The sequence below is a fragment of the Schistocerca piceifrons genome, chromosome 5 (assembly GCF_021461385.2).
Source record: "Schistocerca piceifrons isolate TAMUIC-IGC-003096 chromosome 5, iqSchPice1.1, whole genome shotgun sequence".
Lineage (NCBI taxonomy): Eukaryota > Metazoa > Arthropoda > Insecta > Orthoptera > Acrididae > Schistocerca > Schistocerca piceifrons.
The window spans coordinates 477,122,879-477,137,886 of NC_060142.1; the positions used below are offsets into that span (position 1 = coordinate 477,122,879).

Here is a 15,008-nt window from a genome sequence, read left to right on the forward strand (position 1 = left end):
CTCTACCTACAGTAACATTCTGTCCCCACACCATCCACCCAACAGTTTCCACCCCTGTCCCCACACCCTCTTTGTAAGCACCCTCTGTAAATGCACCCCCATTTCTTTCCTCTTCCGCACTACTCTACTTCTCCCTCCCCCCCCCCCCTCCCCCCATTCCACAGCCTCCCGATATACGCGTCCATTGGCAGTCTAGTCCCTGCACACTCTGCCAGACTACGCTCTTCTCTTCCCCCATCTATACACTGCTGTCCCTTCCAATTCCCCACCCAATCCAGATTGCTGCTTCCGCTCTATGTGGCAGCTGCATTCTGGTCTGAGATGCCCGAGATGGTGGTCATGTCTTCGTGAGATGTGCTTGCTCGTGTGAATGAGTGCGTGCATTTCCTTTTCTGAAAAAGGCTGTGGCCAAAAGCTGAAATCTAAGTATCTTTTCATTGTACCTATCTGCAGCTCAACATGTCACCTTTATAGTGAGTGGCAATCTACCTTTTCCTTACATTGTTGATATTCCAATCTGGAGTTTCCATTGTTTGAAATATATATAACAGGAATTATACATGACCCACACACACATTTCAACTGTAGGACTGCAGTACACCAATTTCGCATATCCCCTCCTAAATTTGCAAAACACTCAAACATGTATAAGAAGATACAGAAATAAGTTTAAAGAATGATCCAGGCATCGGTAGGGACACATTTTAACAACATTTCATCCACATTTGCAGTAGGCTTTACAAAAATGAACAAGGAACGGGAGGAAGAGAAGAGTTTTGTCAATCTAAAATCACTTTCAGCCACATGCCTACACAAACATTGTATTTTATACATTTAGTGCCTAAGAAATTTGGGAATCATTGATAAAGGACATGCACAGTGTTGTTCTGTCTGTTTTCACATGAGGTGGGGGAGAACATAAAAAATTCATAAGTAATCATGAAAAAAAATCACTTTGCAAACAGTTGAAATGGTTTTTCATTAATTTTTGACACTTTCCTATAAGTATGTTGTTGTAGGTAACCAATCCCCAGGCAAATCTAATGAAAGTTCTAAAAAGCAAACAAAGTAGCAATAAGGTACAAAACTCAACAGTAACAACACCCATTAATGATGATGCTTAACTGTAAGACATTATTCTTAGAGCCCAAAAATTAAATTATCTCTGATATGCCACAGAAGATGAAGATGAAATGAAGTAGATGAAGATGAAATGGGAGATATGATACTGCGTGAAGAGTTTGACAGAGCACTGCAAGACCTGAGTCGAAACAAGGCCCCCGGAGTAGACAATATTCCATTGGAACTACTGACGGCCGTGGGAGAGCCAGTCCTGACAAAACTCTACCATCTGGTGAGCAAGATGTATGAAACAGGCGAAATACCCTCAGACTTCAAGAAGAATATAATAATTCCAATCCCAAAGAAAGCAGGTGTTGACAGATGTGAAAATTACCGAACTATCAGCTTAATAAGTCACAGCTGCAAAATACTAACACGAATTCTTTACAGACGAATGGAAAAACTAGTAGGAGCCAACCTCGGGGAAGATCAGTTTGGATTCCGTAGAAACACTGGAACACGTGAGGCAATACTGACCTTATGACTTATCTTAGAAGAAAGATTAAGGAAAGGCAAACCTACGTTTCTAGCATTTGTAGACTTAGAGAAAGCTTTTGACAATGTTGACTGGAATACTCTCTTTCAATTCTAAAGGTGGCAGGGGTAAAATACAGGGAGCGAAAGGCTATTTACAATTTGTACAGAAACCAGATGGCAGTTATAAGAGTCGAGGGACATGAAAGGGAAGCAGTGGTTGGGAAGGGAGTAAGACAGGGTTGTAGCCTCTCCCCGATGTTGTTCAATCTGTATATTGAGCAAGCAGTAAAGGAAACAAAAGAAAAATTCGGAGTAGGTATTAAAATTCATGGAGAAGAAATAAAAACTTTGAGGTTCGCCGATGACATTGTACTTCTGTCAGAGACAGCAAAGGACTTGGAAGAGCAGTTGAATGGAATGGACAGTGTCTTGAAAGGAGGATATAAGATGAACATCAACAAAAGCAAAACAAGGATAATGGAATGTAGTCTAATTAAGTCGGGTGATGCTGAGGGAATTAGATTAGGAAATGAGGCACTTAAAGTAGTAAAGGAGTTTTGCTATTTAGGGAGCAAAATAACTGATGATGGTCGAAGTAGAGAGGATATAAAATGTAGGCTGGCAATGGCAAGGAAAGCATTTCTGAAGAAGAGAAATTTGTTAACATCCAGTATTGATTTAAGTGTCAGGAAATCATTTCTGAAAGTATTCGTATGGAGTGTAGCCATGTATGGAAGTGAAACATGGACGATAAATAGTTTGGACAAGAAGAGAATAGAAGCTTTCGAAATGTGGTGCTACAGAAGAATGCTGAAGATTAGATGGGTAGATCACATAACTAATGAGGAAGTATTGAATAGGATTGGGGAGAAGAGAAGTTTGTGGCACAACTTGACCAGAAGAAGGGATCGGTTGGTAGGACATGTTCCGAGGCATCAAGGGATCACCAATTTAGTATTGGAGGGCAGCGTGGAGGGTAAAAATCGTAGAGGGAGACCAAGAGATGAATACACTAAGCAGATTCAGAAGGATTTAGGTTGCAGTAGGTACTGGGAGATGAAAAAGCTTGCACAGGATAGAGTAGCATGGAGAGCTGCATCAAACCAGTCTCAGGACTGAAGACCACAACAACAATGCCACAGAAGTAACACCCACCGATGATGGCAAAAGTATGGGCAAGAAAACTTAAAAGATTTTGTGTTTTATGAAAACCGGCCATAATTTATCTTGCAACAAAAGTGGCTAACTTACAAACTAACAAATGATTAAGCACACTGTTGCACCATTCTGTACATTTTCCATTTTGTACTCAACAACTAGCCCCCTCTGTATAAACGGTAACAGCTAATATTGCCAACAAAGTGCTGCTACTTGCCTAACTCTGTCACAGCCCTTCAAAGATGGGACCATAACAGAAATATTATTTTGCTTTGATGTCTCCATTCTCATACAATATATTCACAGTAAATCCAGACCGGTGACAAAAGAATCTTCCACTATTATACTAATGCTAACACTTCTGTCATAATTTTATCTCCCACACTACAACAGAAAATCAGAACAAAAATAGTTTACTGCAAGCATCAGCAGCTTGTAGTAGTTGAAAAAGTAAAAGGGGTGGGAATAAAGAAAATGATCCAAATTAAAAATATAGAAACATAGGGTGATGGAAAGGGAGACGGAAATTATGGAAAGAAACATCATGGCAACAAAAGAAAGAAGAGAAACATATGAGAATGTAAGTGGATACAACCTTTTAGTAATTACTTCACATAATCAACAATAAAAAAACCATAACGGACATAAAAGATTCAGTTTAAATATTGTAATCACAGAGGCAAACCTGATTCTGTTCACCTCTGAAATTCAGTAAGTCAATAAAGAAGCATTATTACAGTTTTGACATTTCTTTGTCAAAGGATACAGCCCAAGAAATGTTTTGTGAATTCATGGTCAGAGGGAAACTGAACCTGAAGAAAGGTTTCTCTCCATGCTTCAAACCACGGAGCAGATGCTGGAATTTCTACAGTCTGGTCACCTGAAAACATACAAATTTGATTATTTTCTTTGTGTTTTTAAAAATCAAAATGTAAAATTATGCTCCTCCAGATGTGTCCAATGGAAAATGGATCAATACTATGAAAGAAAATATAACTGGCAATATTTTATGAAAATAACATATCAACATATTTTGCAACAATCACTGTACTTACAGGCCAGGATCACTATAGGTGAAGCATTCCTCATCCTACCACTATAAAAAAAAGAGAGAAAGAAAAAAGTGGGAATACAGAAGCGTCCGATTCCACCCGTCTGCTCTGACCCATGACGTGACCAATATGGCGGAAACGACCATTCACTACGACTCCAATATGGTGCCTATGACGTCATTACATAAACATAACAAAGATGAAAATAAATCGAAAAACCAACAATACACACATCTTCCTCCAAAAATATAAACAAACTAATGGGACAAGTGTGGGAAATTGGGGTTTTTTGGGTGGGGACAAACTAAATTTAAACACACATAAACACAGACCACCTTACCAAATGACACAAAATGACGAAATAAATCGACAACATAAAATTCCCAAATTCCACTACACACAATATCTTCTGGAATCAGTCACTTACCTTCACCCAAATAGCTCAACCGCAGCTCACAATACCAAACCATAGATACAACTGCAACAAAATAGATCCTCCCTCCACAACATAATCACAAAACAACCACCACCCCCTACCCACCTACCTCCACAAATATTACCAGCAACTTTACCTCTCTCCCCCCCCCCCCCATGAGCCACAGACACCCACCCTCACACCACCACCTAACCCAACCAGTAGCTCTCAGGGACGCTCTTCTGCCAACAGTACTCATCTAAATGAGACTGAAGGTTAGAAGAGCTTCTATTCCCCCTCCCAATAACTGACTTAACCACCCCCAAAACCCCTCTATCATATTTTTACAAGACCCAGTCTCATAATTTTTGAATTCCAAACTATGGTTAACTACTAAATGCTGATACCCCCTCTCATCCAACCCATTATAAAACAAAAAAGCGTCAAACTACTGTACTGTCCTCTTCAATAAAGCCCTCAATTAATCCCACCAATTCCCTTTTCATCTGCCCCTCCCAAACCCTAAAAATGCACTCTGAAAAACCACCCCCAGATACAACAGCCCCCCACACCCATAAACCAACCAGAGACTTAGCCTTCCCGTACTACTGCCCCCCAAACCATGACTCGTCAACCTCCACCACCACCACCCCAGGCCAACCCAACTTACCCCTGTACTTAATATACTCAGAACACACTTCCCTACAAAATGAAAACCAGTCAAGAACTGTCCTCTCACTCACACCAGTCTCATGCGCACAAAAACTGTGAGAGGATCTATAACAAAAATAATACGTCATCAACACAATCTCTCGCAAGCCCAACCTAGACCTCTCGAACCAGGTACCACGCCTTATGGAGTGTCATAGGTTGTCCCTACGGCACTGCCACGTGTAGCCATCCATGGTCTGAGACACCGGAACTTTTGCCAACCGTATTTCCTGCCAACACACGCTGCACCTAACCACTTCTGCCAGCAGCCCATACAATAGCAAAAACTTTATAAGGGAAAAAGCACTGTCCCCCATTTCCAGATGCAAACGAGCACTGTTGAATTTATCCATCATATCCATACCTAACAAAAGCAGCCACAAATTAAACTAAACAAAGTAACACATGGCATACAGCAAACAGCACTACAATAACTTGGACACAACAAAAACTAAATTGTTCACTCACTGAAAGCAATTTCTGTCGCGGCACACTCAAACTGATACCTTGTACGACAAACAGCATTACCAGAATGAAGCCAATACACCACACAACACGCAAACTGCAAACACACCACCAGGCGGCACCACCAACCGCAACGAAATGACAACTATAAATACCACACACACAAACTAAACTCCGCGCGGTCATGACGTCACATGCCACAACACCCTTACGTCATGGGTCAAAGCCGACGAGTGGGATTAGATGCCTCCACTGACCCTAAAAAGTTGCTACCTGCAGTATTCAACATGCACAACTGCTCTCAAGCAGTGCTCAATAGGATCTCTCTCACTTTATTGACATCACTGTCACAAACAAATTGTTATCACCATTTTCAAACACCAGTAACTCTATGGTATTGTTTTTAGATCTTGTACCCTTTTTGCCAAACTGTTCTGTAACAACAGATTTCTCAACGTTTCTGAAATTTATGTATTGCAAGTGTTCAGGGCATTATCCAGTGATCACAATACCTGAAAAGTGCCGTAAATAATGCACATGTTATAAACCTGTGTTCACCGCAAGTGGCACTATGGTCAGACCTCACCTCATAATGATCCTGTGTATTGTGCAAGGGAATACCATCCTTGTCTTACCAACACGCAAGAGTTGTCAGCCAATGACAGCAGAGCTAGTGTATATTTAGAGAGACATGCACAGCAAATGCTTAAGTTAATTTTACTGCTGATGCAGGAGGAAATAGTCTTCAAAATTGTGACCTCTTACTATGTTAAAACAAACAAGCACAAACAAGCACACACAACACACACACACACACACACACACACACACACACACACACACACACACACACACACACACACACACAAAAGTGACATACTGCGCAAATATCCATTAAATTCCTTATATCACTGGAAAGTTGCTAAAATCCATTTTATGGCTGAATACCTCATTCATTTCTGTGTCATAATATGACTGAGCAACATACACAAATAATTTCTCTTATTGGTATTATACACCGATGGAAAAAAATACACCACTATGAGGATGCAAATCAGGTTTGCTTTAAATACACGATGTGACGGCCACGGGCATCAGTTATCTTTGAGACTGGACATGGCGAGCTGATGTTAGTCAAGAATGACTAAGATGACAAAGACACCATCATCAACACCTCACTGAGTTTGAGAAGCTGATTGTTCCTTTTGCGATACAGTAGAAACACTTGGCAGGAATGTAGTCACTACACATGTTTCCTGGGAAGTGTGGTCACAAGAATATACGATCACAAGAAGTCTGGGCTCTAAATGGCCACATGGTGCTATCGAGAGATAAGACCACCATGTTCGGCATATGGCTCCAGTGCATTGTATTGCATATGCAGCAGCAATCTGAGCAGCAGTTGGCAATACAGTTACACAACAAACTGTTACAAATCTACTACTTCAAGGACAGCGCAGAGCCAGATGCCCTATAGTGTTCATTCCACTGGCACCAAACCACCACCATTTGCGACTTCAGTCATGTCAAGCAATAACTCAATGGAGGGCATGGTGGAAGTCTGTTGTTTTTTCTGATGGAAGCTGGTTCTGTCTCAGTGCCAGTGATGACCATGTTTTGGTTAGGATGACGCCACTTGAGAGGCTGCAAGCAACCTGTCTGTGTGCTAGATGCACTGGACCTACACCTGGAGTTATGGCCTGGGGTGCGATTTCATATGACAGCAGGAGCACTCTCGTGGTTATCCTGTGCATACTGACAGAAAATTTGCACATCAATTTAGTGATTCAGTCTGTTGTGCAGCCATTCATGAACAGCATTCACTTTATGTAAAGAGCTTGGTTAATGACAGGGTAACCATTCGATCAATAAATTAGAATTACACTTAGGCACTATTGTGCTTTTACAATGCTGTCAGAAAATCAAATGTTGGCAGCCGTGTTCATTATATGAGGTTTAAAGATTCACTGTCAAATACATCAAACTCAATACGTGTCATAATTTCGAAGACTCTGAAGTGAAAACAAAAGTGTAGTGTTTTTCTGTTATTTACACATCATACCTATTAATTGGAATGAAGGCAATTAATTTATTTCCAGATGATCTAATTTGTACACCATACAACAGATCTGATATACAGATTTAATCTCCAGTTGAGACTAGAGTAGCATATGGAGTATACATAAAAAAGTCACGCAGCTCAAATAAACATCACACTCTACCTATAATTTGGAGAACTGTGCAGAGAACGCAAATATTAGTCTTACCACTGGGAAGCACTAATGGTGTTTGTAAGGCTATATGTATAGCTGTGGTAACAATATCAGTTGACAATGGACTGCACAGTAACTGTCCATTGTCATTAGATGCAAAGCAGGGTACTTCTTGTGGTCCACATCATGTCCGTCCTTTCAGTCAGTGAAACAACAGATTTGCCATTCTTTACAAGCTTATGCTTATTGACACTGGAAGTGTACAGATAAGGTCTTCCAGGATAGGCTGTCATATCACAGTACATGACAATTATCGAAATGTGAGTGGATCATTAGTTTGATGTCCAAATACATGCAAGAATTTCTAGACGTAAAAGAAACCAAGTATGGAGTCTCATTTGGCAAAATGTGGAGTTAAAAAAAAATGTTGAACGAAAATATAAATACCATATTACCTATATTGATGGGGTAGTTGCGCTCACTAGATGCAAAGCTTACAGATTCATTAAGAAACTTCCTTGCCAGCGTTGGCTGAGGTGGCCGAGCGTTAACATCCAACACTGTAAATCTTAAGTTTCTCACTGGTATAACACCACCTGATGGTTCTCGGAAATGGGCTGCAACATAACCGTTAACAACATACACAACCTGTATACGGCCAATTGAAACTTGAGTATCACTGTAAACTAATTCAGCTAAACTGTAAGCTGTTGAGGGCACACTTTATCGTTGTCACTATCACACCTGTAATTAACACAAACCTTCTGTATTCAATTTGCAAAACGGCTGAATCATTTCTGTAAAAGATAAGTTGTTTTTCTGGCATGCCTGATCGACCAAGGGGCTACACATAGCGGCTATAAGTGGCGAAAAAGCATTCTGGATGAATTCATGGGGTGTCAACTTGCACTGAGCCATTTCGTAGCGTTAATGACAGTCGTCCCGGTAAATGACAGGTTATGGTATTACTTCGATCATGCCTTTCCCACCATAGTTCAGGTGCAGGTCTTTTCTTTTTGCACTTTCACTACTAACACTTTCATATCATTCCTAACCCCCATTACTCCCATGTTTCACACTAACGTAGATTTGAACTATCTACAGTGTTTGTTGGTTTGTGTCATTATCTTTGATGTATCTCAGCTGATTCGTCAAAGATAACATTCGTGAAGTGTCCAAACGCGAGTCGTGTGGCAAGTAATGTAATATGCGTCCTGCGTGAATGGCACTGCTGCACTGCATGTCACAGAAGTGTAGAGGATTCGGAGTTGCGCTTCTTAGTGTAAAATTTTGTTACTGTAAAAATAAATCATTTTGCTTCTGTTCAAGAAATTTTTCATTATCCATTTTTTTCTGTGAGAGCGCGGTGCGACTGCTGTTTACGCACGTGACTTGGTATTTTGACGTTTATCGCGTTCGAAACGGCGTCGTGGTTGTGATAACATGTTTCATGTGTGCCAGTATGCGTAAGCGATTGAGGCTTCTTTTATGTCTCCGTAACAGTTTTGTCGGAATTTCTATACAGGAAGCAAAAATGTCAGGAGTAAAAGAGAAGCAAACGCAATTTACTGTGCTCGTGGAAGGGAACATTGGGAGTGGAAAAACGACATTTTTAAACCATTTTGCGAATGATGATGCTTTAATCCTTTCAGAACCAGTGGAAAGATGGAGAAATTTAAGAGGACATAATTTGCTTGTTAGTGTGACTCGGGCAGAGTCAGTTGCTTTACAAAAATTCTGATGCAATGTTAAAGCTACGATGATGAATTTGTGTTTCAGGGTCTTTTGTACGAAAATCCAACGCGGTGGGCCCACGTTTTCCAATCGTATGTGCAGTTAACTATGTTGGATTTTCATATGCAACGCTCGAATCATCGTCTGAAATTAATGGAAAGATCCATATATAGTGCGAGGTTAATAATTTGCCATTATTTGTTCACTTCCCAGTAGGAAATATTTGACAAGATTTATTAGACAAAATTTGATATGGCATCTAATTCATTTTGCACAGTCATGAAATAATCTTCTGTAGAACATTCATTTCTAGTCGCCAGAAATACTGCTGTACACTTTTTTGCCATTTGAGGATGTGGTGCTGCATATCTCCATCTGGCCATACTACAAGAGTATAGGTAATCTTTAAAAGCAAATGGAAAAAAAATCATATGAATTACCACAACTAGGATGAAATCAACCAATTATTAAGTTCCTTAGAATAGTGAAAATTTCTTCATGTGTTGTAAAAAATCATAAAAACTGTTTCATTGAATTTCAACTTTATCTGTACTTGTTGCTTGGAGGAAATGCTTTGTACACGAGGCTGTGTATTAATAATACTGTTGACATGACATGGTTGGGGTCACAAAGCAAGGTGATGCAGTAATTAAGACACGGTACTCGCATTTGAGGATGTGGTGCTGCATATATCCATCTGGCAATCTAGATATAAGCCACAATTTCCCTAAATCACTTTAGGCAAATGCCAGATTGGTTCCCTGGCAAGTAAAAGGCTGATATCCTTCCACTATCCAACATGTTCTTCATCTCTAATAACCTTGTCAAAGACTTGACATTAAAACCTAAATGTCGGCAACATGTGAGAAAGAGGTTGAGCAAGATTAGCAAACACTTTTGAATAAAGCTGTCTGAAATACAGTTCATACAACACTATAGCACATCTGTGAATTTCCACATTTTGCAAACTTGATATCTAAGCAAAAGACTTGTCTTCTACAGACCAACATTCCATATTCTCACTTATGTGCACTCTTCATATGTATATGAGTAAGCTTCCAAAGGACATTCTCTCAAGCTTTTACCTCCAGCTACAACTTCTGCCCTCCATACTGACACACATGACAGGTTTTGCAACTGTTCCAAAATCTTCTTATAGTTTTATTCTGAGGAGGAGGAGGAGGATATTAGTGTTTAACGTCCCGTCGACAACGAGGTCATTAGAGACGGAGCGCAAGCTCGGGTGAGGGAAGGATGGGGAAGGAAATCGGTCGTGCCCTTTCAGAGGAACCATCACGGCATTTGCCTGAAGCGATTTAGGGAAATCACGGAAAACCTAAATCAGGATGGCCGGAGACGGGATTGAACCGTCGTCCTCCCGAATGCGAGTCCAGTGTGCTAACCACTGCGCCACCTCGCTCGGTTTATTCTGATTCGAGTGCTTCATCCAGACTTGTTTCCAACTCAATCCATATCATTGCTTGCACATAATATATGCTCAGTCATTCTTTTGCATTATGGAATTACACTGATTTGAAATAGCTGTGAAAGATTTTAGAATTATTTCTTCTTTGTACACTGCATATCAGCTCGGTTTTCCCATATTATAATATCTTCTAAATATATAAAATTTTCTGTTCCTTATGACAATTTTTTCTCTGTTTCATTATACAGCTGCCATTCTTTTATCTTATACTAACTTAGCCCATGTTGCTTTGCTCGCACTGTATGGTCTGCACAGATTTTTTTTGTTTTCCTTTAGTTGAATGTTTATATTGCTCATAAACGGCAATAACTAAACGCTAATTAAGGTCATAGAAGGAGGGATGTACTTATGACAAAAAAAAAAATGATTCTGGCAGCTAGAGTCGGAGGTCTTAGTTAATCTTGCCTTTACAGTCTTTATGCTGATATTTCCAAGGAAATCAAATAAAAATTTTCATAGATTTAACTTTAAAAATTTGTGACATGATAATAATTGTCATCCACTATTTCGACTCCTTAGAGGCTGAATTTCTGAAAAACACTGAAACAAATTCGTTTATTTCCAAACAAGAAGCTAAATATCAGTTTTCTTAGATTTAACTTAAAATGCTTTCATAATGAAATGATTTTATTAAAATTTTCATCCCATATTTAGCTCCATTGGGGGTTGAATTTCCAAAAACACTGAAACACGTTTTATTATTTCTAACTGAGAAGTGAAATACTAATTGTCATATATCTTGCTTTAAAAATGTTTAATTGGTGCTTTAATGATGATTTATTTTCCAAAACAGGTTTCACTCACTTTTTACCCCCTTATTGGCTGAATTTCCAAAAATACTGAAGCTCTCAAAAAAGACTGGGAAGTGAAATATCTATGTTCATAGATGTAGCTTTAAAAATGCTTCAGTAGTTCTTTAATAATGATTTCTTTTCAAAAAAAACTATCACCAACTGTTTTACTCTTAGGGGTTAAATTTCCAAAAAAGCTGAAACGTGTATTTCTTTATATTTGAGCCTGAGATGTAATACCAGTTTTCGTAGTTCCAGCTTCAAAATTGCAGTTATAGTGGCATATTTTCAAAAAACCTTTTGTCCTTTGTTTCAGCCCCTTAGGGGTGAGGGGTGAAATTTTGAAAGAACCCTTGTTTAACAATGCCTACAATGTAAGATCAACACCCGCTCTAAATTTCAAGTTCCTATACATGGTAGTTTGGGATGGGCAGTGAGGAGTCAAGCCAGTCAGAACGTTTCCTTTTATACATAGAGGTTTGTTTTGCTTCAGTGAATCACAATGCATTGCTTAATATTGTACGCACCTTTTTCAGTTCGTGTCAGTTCCTCAGCCCATTAATGCTCATAGATCCATTTTAATGGTGTGTTCCCATTGCTGAAAGTCACCAGTGGAGTATCTATTCTTTATTAGCATGAGCATAACAGAAATTGTGCGACAAAAATTTGGGTCAAGCTAGTTAATATACAGTGACTGAAAGGCCATAAGAGCTTAAAAAGACAACATCTGCCTGCAAATCCGTATGCATGCTATGATACCATGACTCCCTCTTGAGGGTCTCACAACTCTTTAGTGAGTATGTGTATGGTAAACACAGGACACCCAGCCTTGGCAGTACTATCTCCATTCTGCAAGCCTAATCTCGGACTGTTATATGCCCATAGGGGCATAGTTGGTAATCACTGTGTAAGGTCTTAGCAATTCTGGTGCGCATACATTGTGGGCTCTTCAACGCTGCCAGTTTCCTATTACCGTATACTCTGGGCGTGTTTCAGTGACCATCAAGGGGCATCATGGTATAAAATAGCGTGCTTCAGAAAGCAATAATCTTGGTTTAACTATCCGGCTTGTGAGGATGGTAAAAACCACTGTAATGTTAGTGAATAAATTTCCAGTTTTGCCATGGTGTCTTCTGTTAATAAGCCAGCTATCAAGGTTTGATCCATAATCTTACGGCATCACAATGTCAAACATAAGGCATAACCAGCCTGTACGCCTAGCTGTAGTGTAACAAAATTAACATGATTAATTTTGAAAAGGAATTTCGGCATGTTGCACAGCATCCTAAGCTTCCTGATGCCTCAGGATGGAGGATTAATCCTCTAAACTGCTAAAATTATTATTAAAGGACATTGTGGCAGAGGCAGAATTTTATTCACTGCAATCAGTAACTACACTTGACTAGTCGGGCCATAGAAAATTTTTGTGTTCCTCAGGAGACTGTGTGAAGGGGCAACCAACTACACTTATTCAGGCTAGTTGGGACTCTTATCTTAGAGGACATTGATTGCCCTAGAATCTTTTAGGAACAAAATTATTTTTTATGCCAAAATTACAAGAAAAAGGGTGAACCATAAGGCAGTAATAACGCCAGACAGAGAAAACTTGGATGGTCAGTACTCATGAGAAAGTTTGATCAATCGCAACGTACCGGGAGAGAGAGAGAGAGAGAGAGAGAGAGAGAGAGAGAGAGAGAGAGAGAGAGAGTGTGTGTGTGTGTGTGTGTGTGTGTGTGTGTGTGTGTGTGTGTGTGTGTGTGTGTGTGTGTGTGTGTGTATATATATATATATATCTAAAAAGAAAGATGATGAAACTTACCAAACAAAAGCGCTGGCAGGTCGACAGACACACAAACAAACACAAACATACACACAAAATTCTAGCTTTCGCAACCAATGGTTGCCTCGTCAGGAAAGAGGGAAGGAGAAGGAAAGACAAAAGGATATGGGTTTTAAGGGAGAGGGTAAGGAGTCATTCCAATCCCGGGAGCGGAAAGACTTACCTTAGGGGGAAAAAAGGACAGGTATACACTCGCACACACACACATATCCATCCACACAGACACAAGCAGACATTGTGGCTTGTGTCTGTGTATGTGTGGATGGATATGTGTGTGTGTGCGAGTGTATACCTGTCCTTTTTTCCCCCTAAGGTAAGTCTTTCCGCTCCCGGGATTGGAATGACTCCTTACCCTCTCCCTTAAAACCCATATCCTTTTGTCTTTCCTTCTCCTTCCCTCTTTCCTGACGAGGCAACCATTGGTTGCGAAAGCTAGAATTTTGTGTGTATGTTTGTGTTTGTTTGTGTGTCTGTCGACCTGCCAGCGCTTTTGTTTGGTAAGTTTCATCATCTTTCTTTTTAGATATATTTTTCCCACGTGGAATGTTTCCCTCTATCATATATATATATATATATATATATATATATATATATATATATATATATTCGATTTTATAGTAGCATATTTTACCCCTTTCTGTGCCCAAGATAGGGATAGGTTGAGTATCGGATAGTGTAAGTCTTCCTTTTTTCTGCTATTATATCATGAATGTCACTATTGTTTTTAAACTGGTCCATGTTGTTGAGAAAAAATTTCATTAGTGAGTAAATGTACTGTGAGGCTGTTGTAAGAATTCCCAGTCTTTTAAAAAGATGCCTGCAAGATGTGTGACTATGAACCCCACACAGTATTCTAACCACTTTCTGTTGAGCAGTGAATACTTTTTGTCTAAATGGTGAGTTAACCCAAAATATTATTCCTTATGACATCAGAGAGTGAAAGTATGTTAGCTTACTAATTTCTGTATCTTCAAAAGTGGCAATTATTCAGATTACAAAAGTTGCTGAACCTAGTCGCTTTAGAAGATCCAAAATACAAATTTTCCATTTAAGATTCTCATCTATATGTACACGCAAAAACTTAGTATGCTCTACCCTGTTTACTGACTTCTGTTGATGTATTATATTTATTGCAGGAACTACCTTTTGCAGCAGAGAATTGGATGTACTGTGTTTTTTCAAAGTTTAGAGCAAGTCCATTTGCAGAAAACCAATTAATCACTTTTCCAAAGACCTTATTTGTATCATTTTCAATTGGAGTTTCTTTTACTGGATTAATAATGATGCTTGTATCATCAGCAAACAGTGTCAGCTCACCTTCCTGTTTCGGATAGGAAGGGAGGTCATTCACATGTATCAAGAACAGAAGGGGACCCATGACTGAACCCTGTGGAACACCTAATGTAATTTCACCCCAGTTAGATGAAGTGGCAAACTAATTTAAATCACTTGACCCATATAAGGAAACTTTTTGCTTCCTGTTCTGTAGGTATGACTTAAACCACTCATATGCTATTCCCTTTATACCATAGAATTGTAATTTC

General features: G+C 39.4%; 2 protein-coding genes across 4 annotated transcripts in view; one reads left to right on the forward strand and one right to left on the reverse strand.

Annotated features, from left to right (window-relative positions):
* Nucleotides 1-8,836, reverse strand: part of LOC124798240 (trafficking protein particle complex subunit 8) — a 280,719-nt gene extending 271,883 nt beyond the window's left edge. The window contains exons 1-3 of one of the 3 annotated variants that reach the window (XM_047261556.1): nucleotides 8,375-8,836; nucleotides 8,069-8,230; nucleotides 3,524-3,637 (exon numbers count right to left, since the gene is read on the reverse strand). In XM_047261556.1, coding sequence (XP_047117512.1) covers nucleotides 3,524-3,637; nucleotides 8,069-8,230; nucleotides 8,375-8,531 — 433 coding nt within the window. In that variant the 5' untranslated portion in view covers nucleotides 8,532-8,836. The remainder of the gene's footprint in view (nucleotides 1-3,523; nucleotides 3,638-8,068; nucleotides 8,231-8,374) is intronic. The other 2 variants (XM_047261554.1, XM_047261557.1) reach the window with 2 other exon arrangements.
* A 68-nt stretch (nucleotides 8,837-8,904) lies between these two features.
* The window catches only part of LOC124798241 (deoxynucleoside kinase-like), a 93,117-nt gene continuing 87,013 nt past the window's right edge, over nucleotides 8,905-15,008 (forward strand). The window contains exons 1-2 of the mRNA XM_047261558.1: nucleotides 8,905-9,309; nucleotides 9,393-9,526. Of these exons, the coding sequence (XP_047117514.1) occupies nucleotides 9,064-9,309; nucleotides 9,393-9,526 (380 nt within the window). The 5' untranslated portion in view covers nucleotides 8,905-9,063. The remainder of the gene's footprint in view (nucleotides 9,310-9,392; nucleotides 9,527-15,008) is intronic.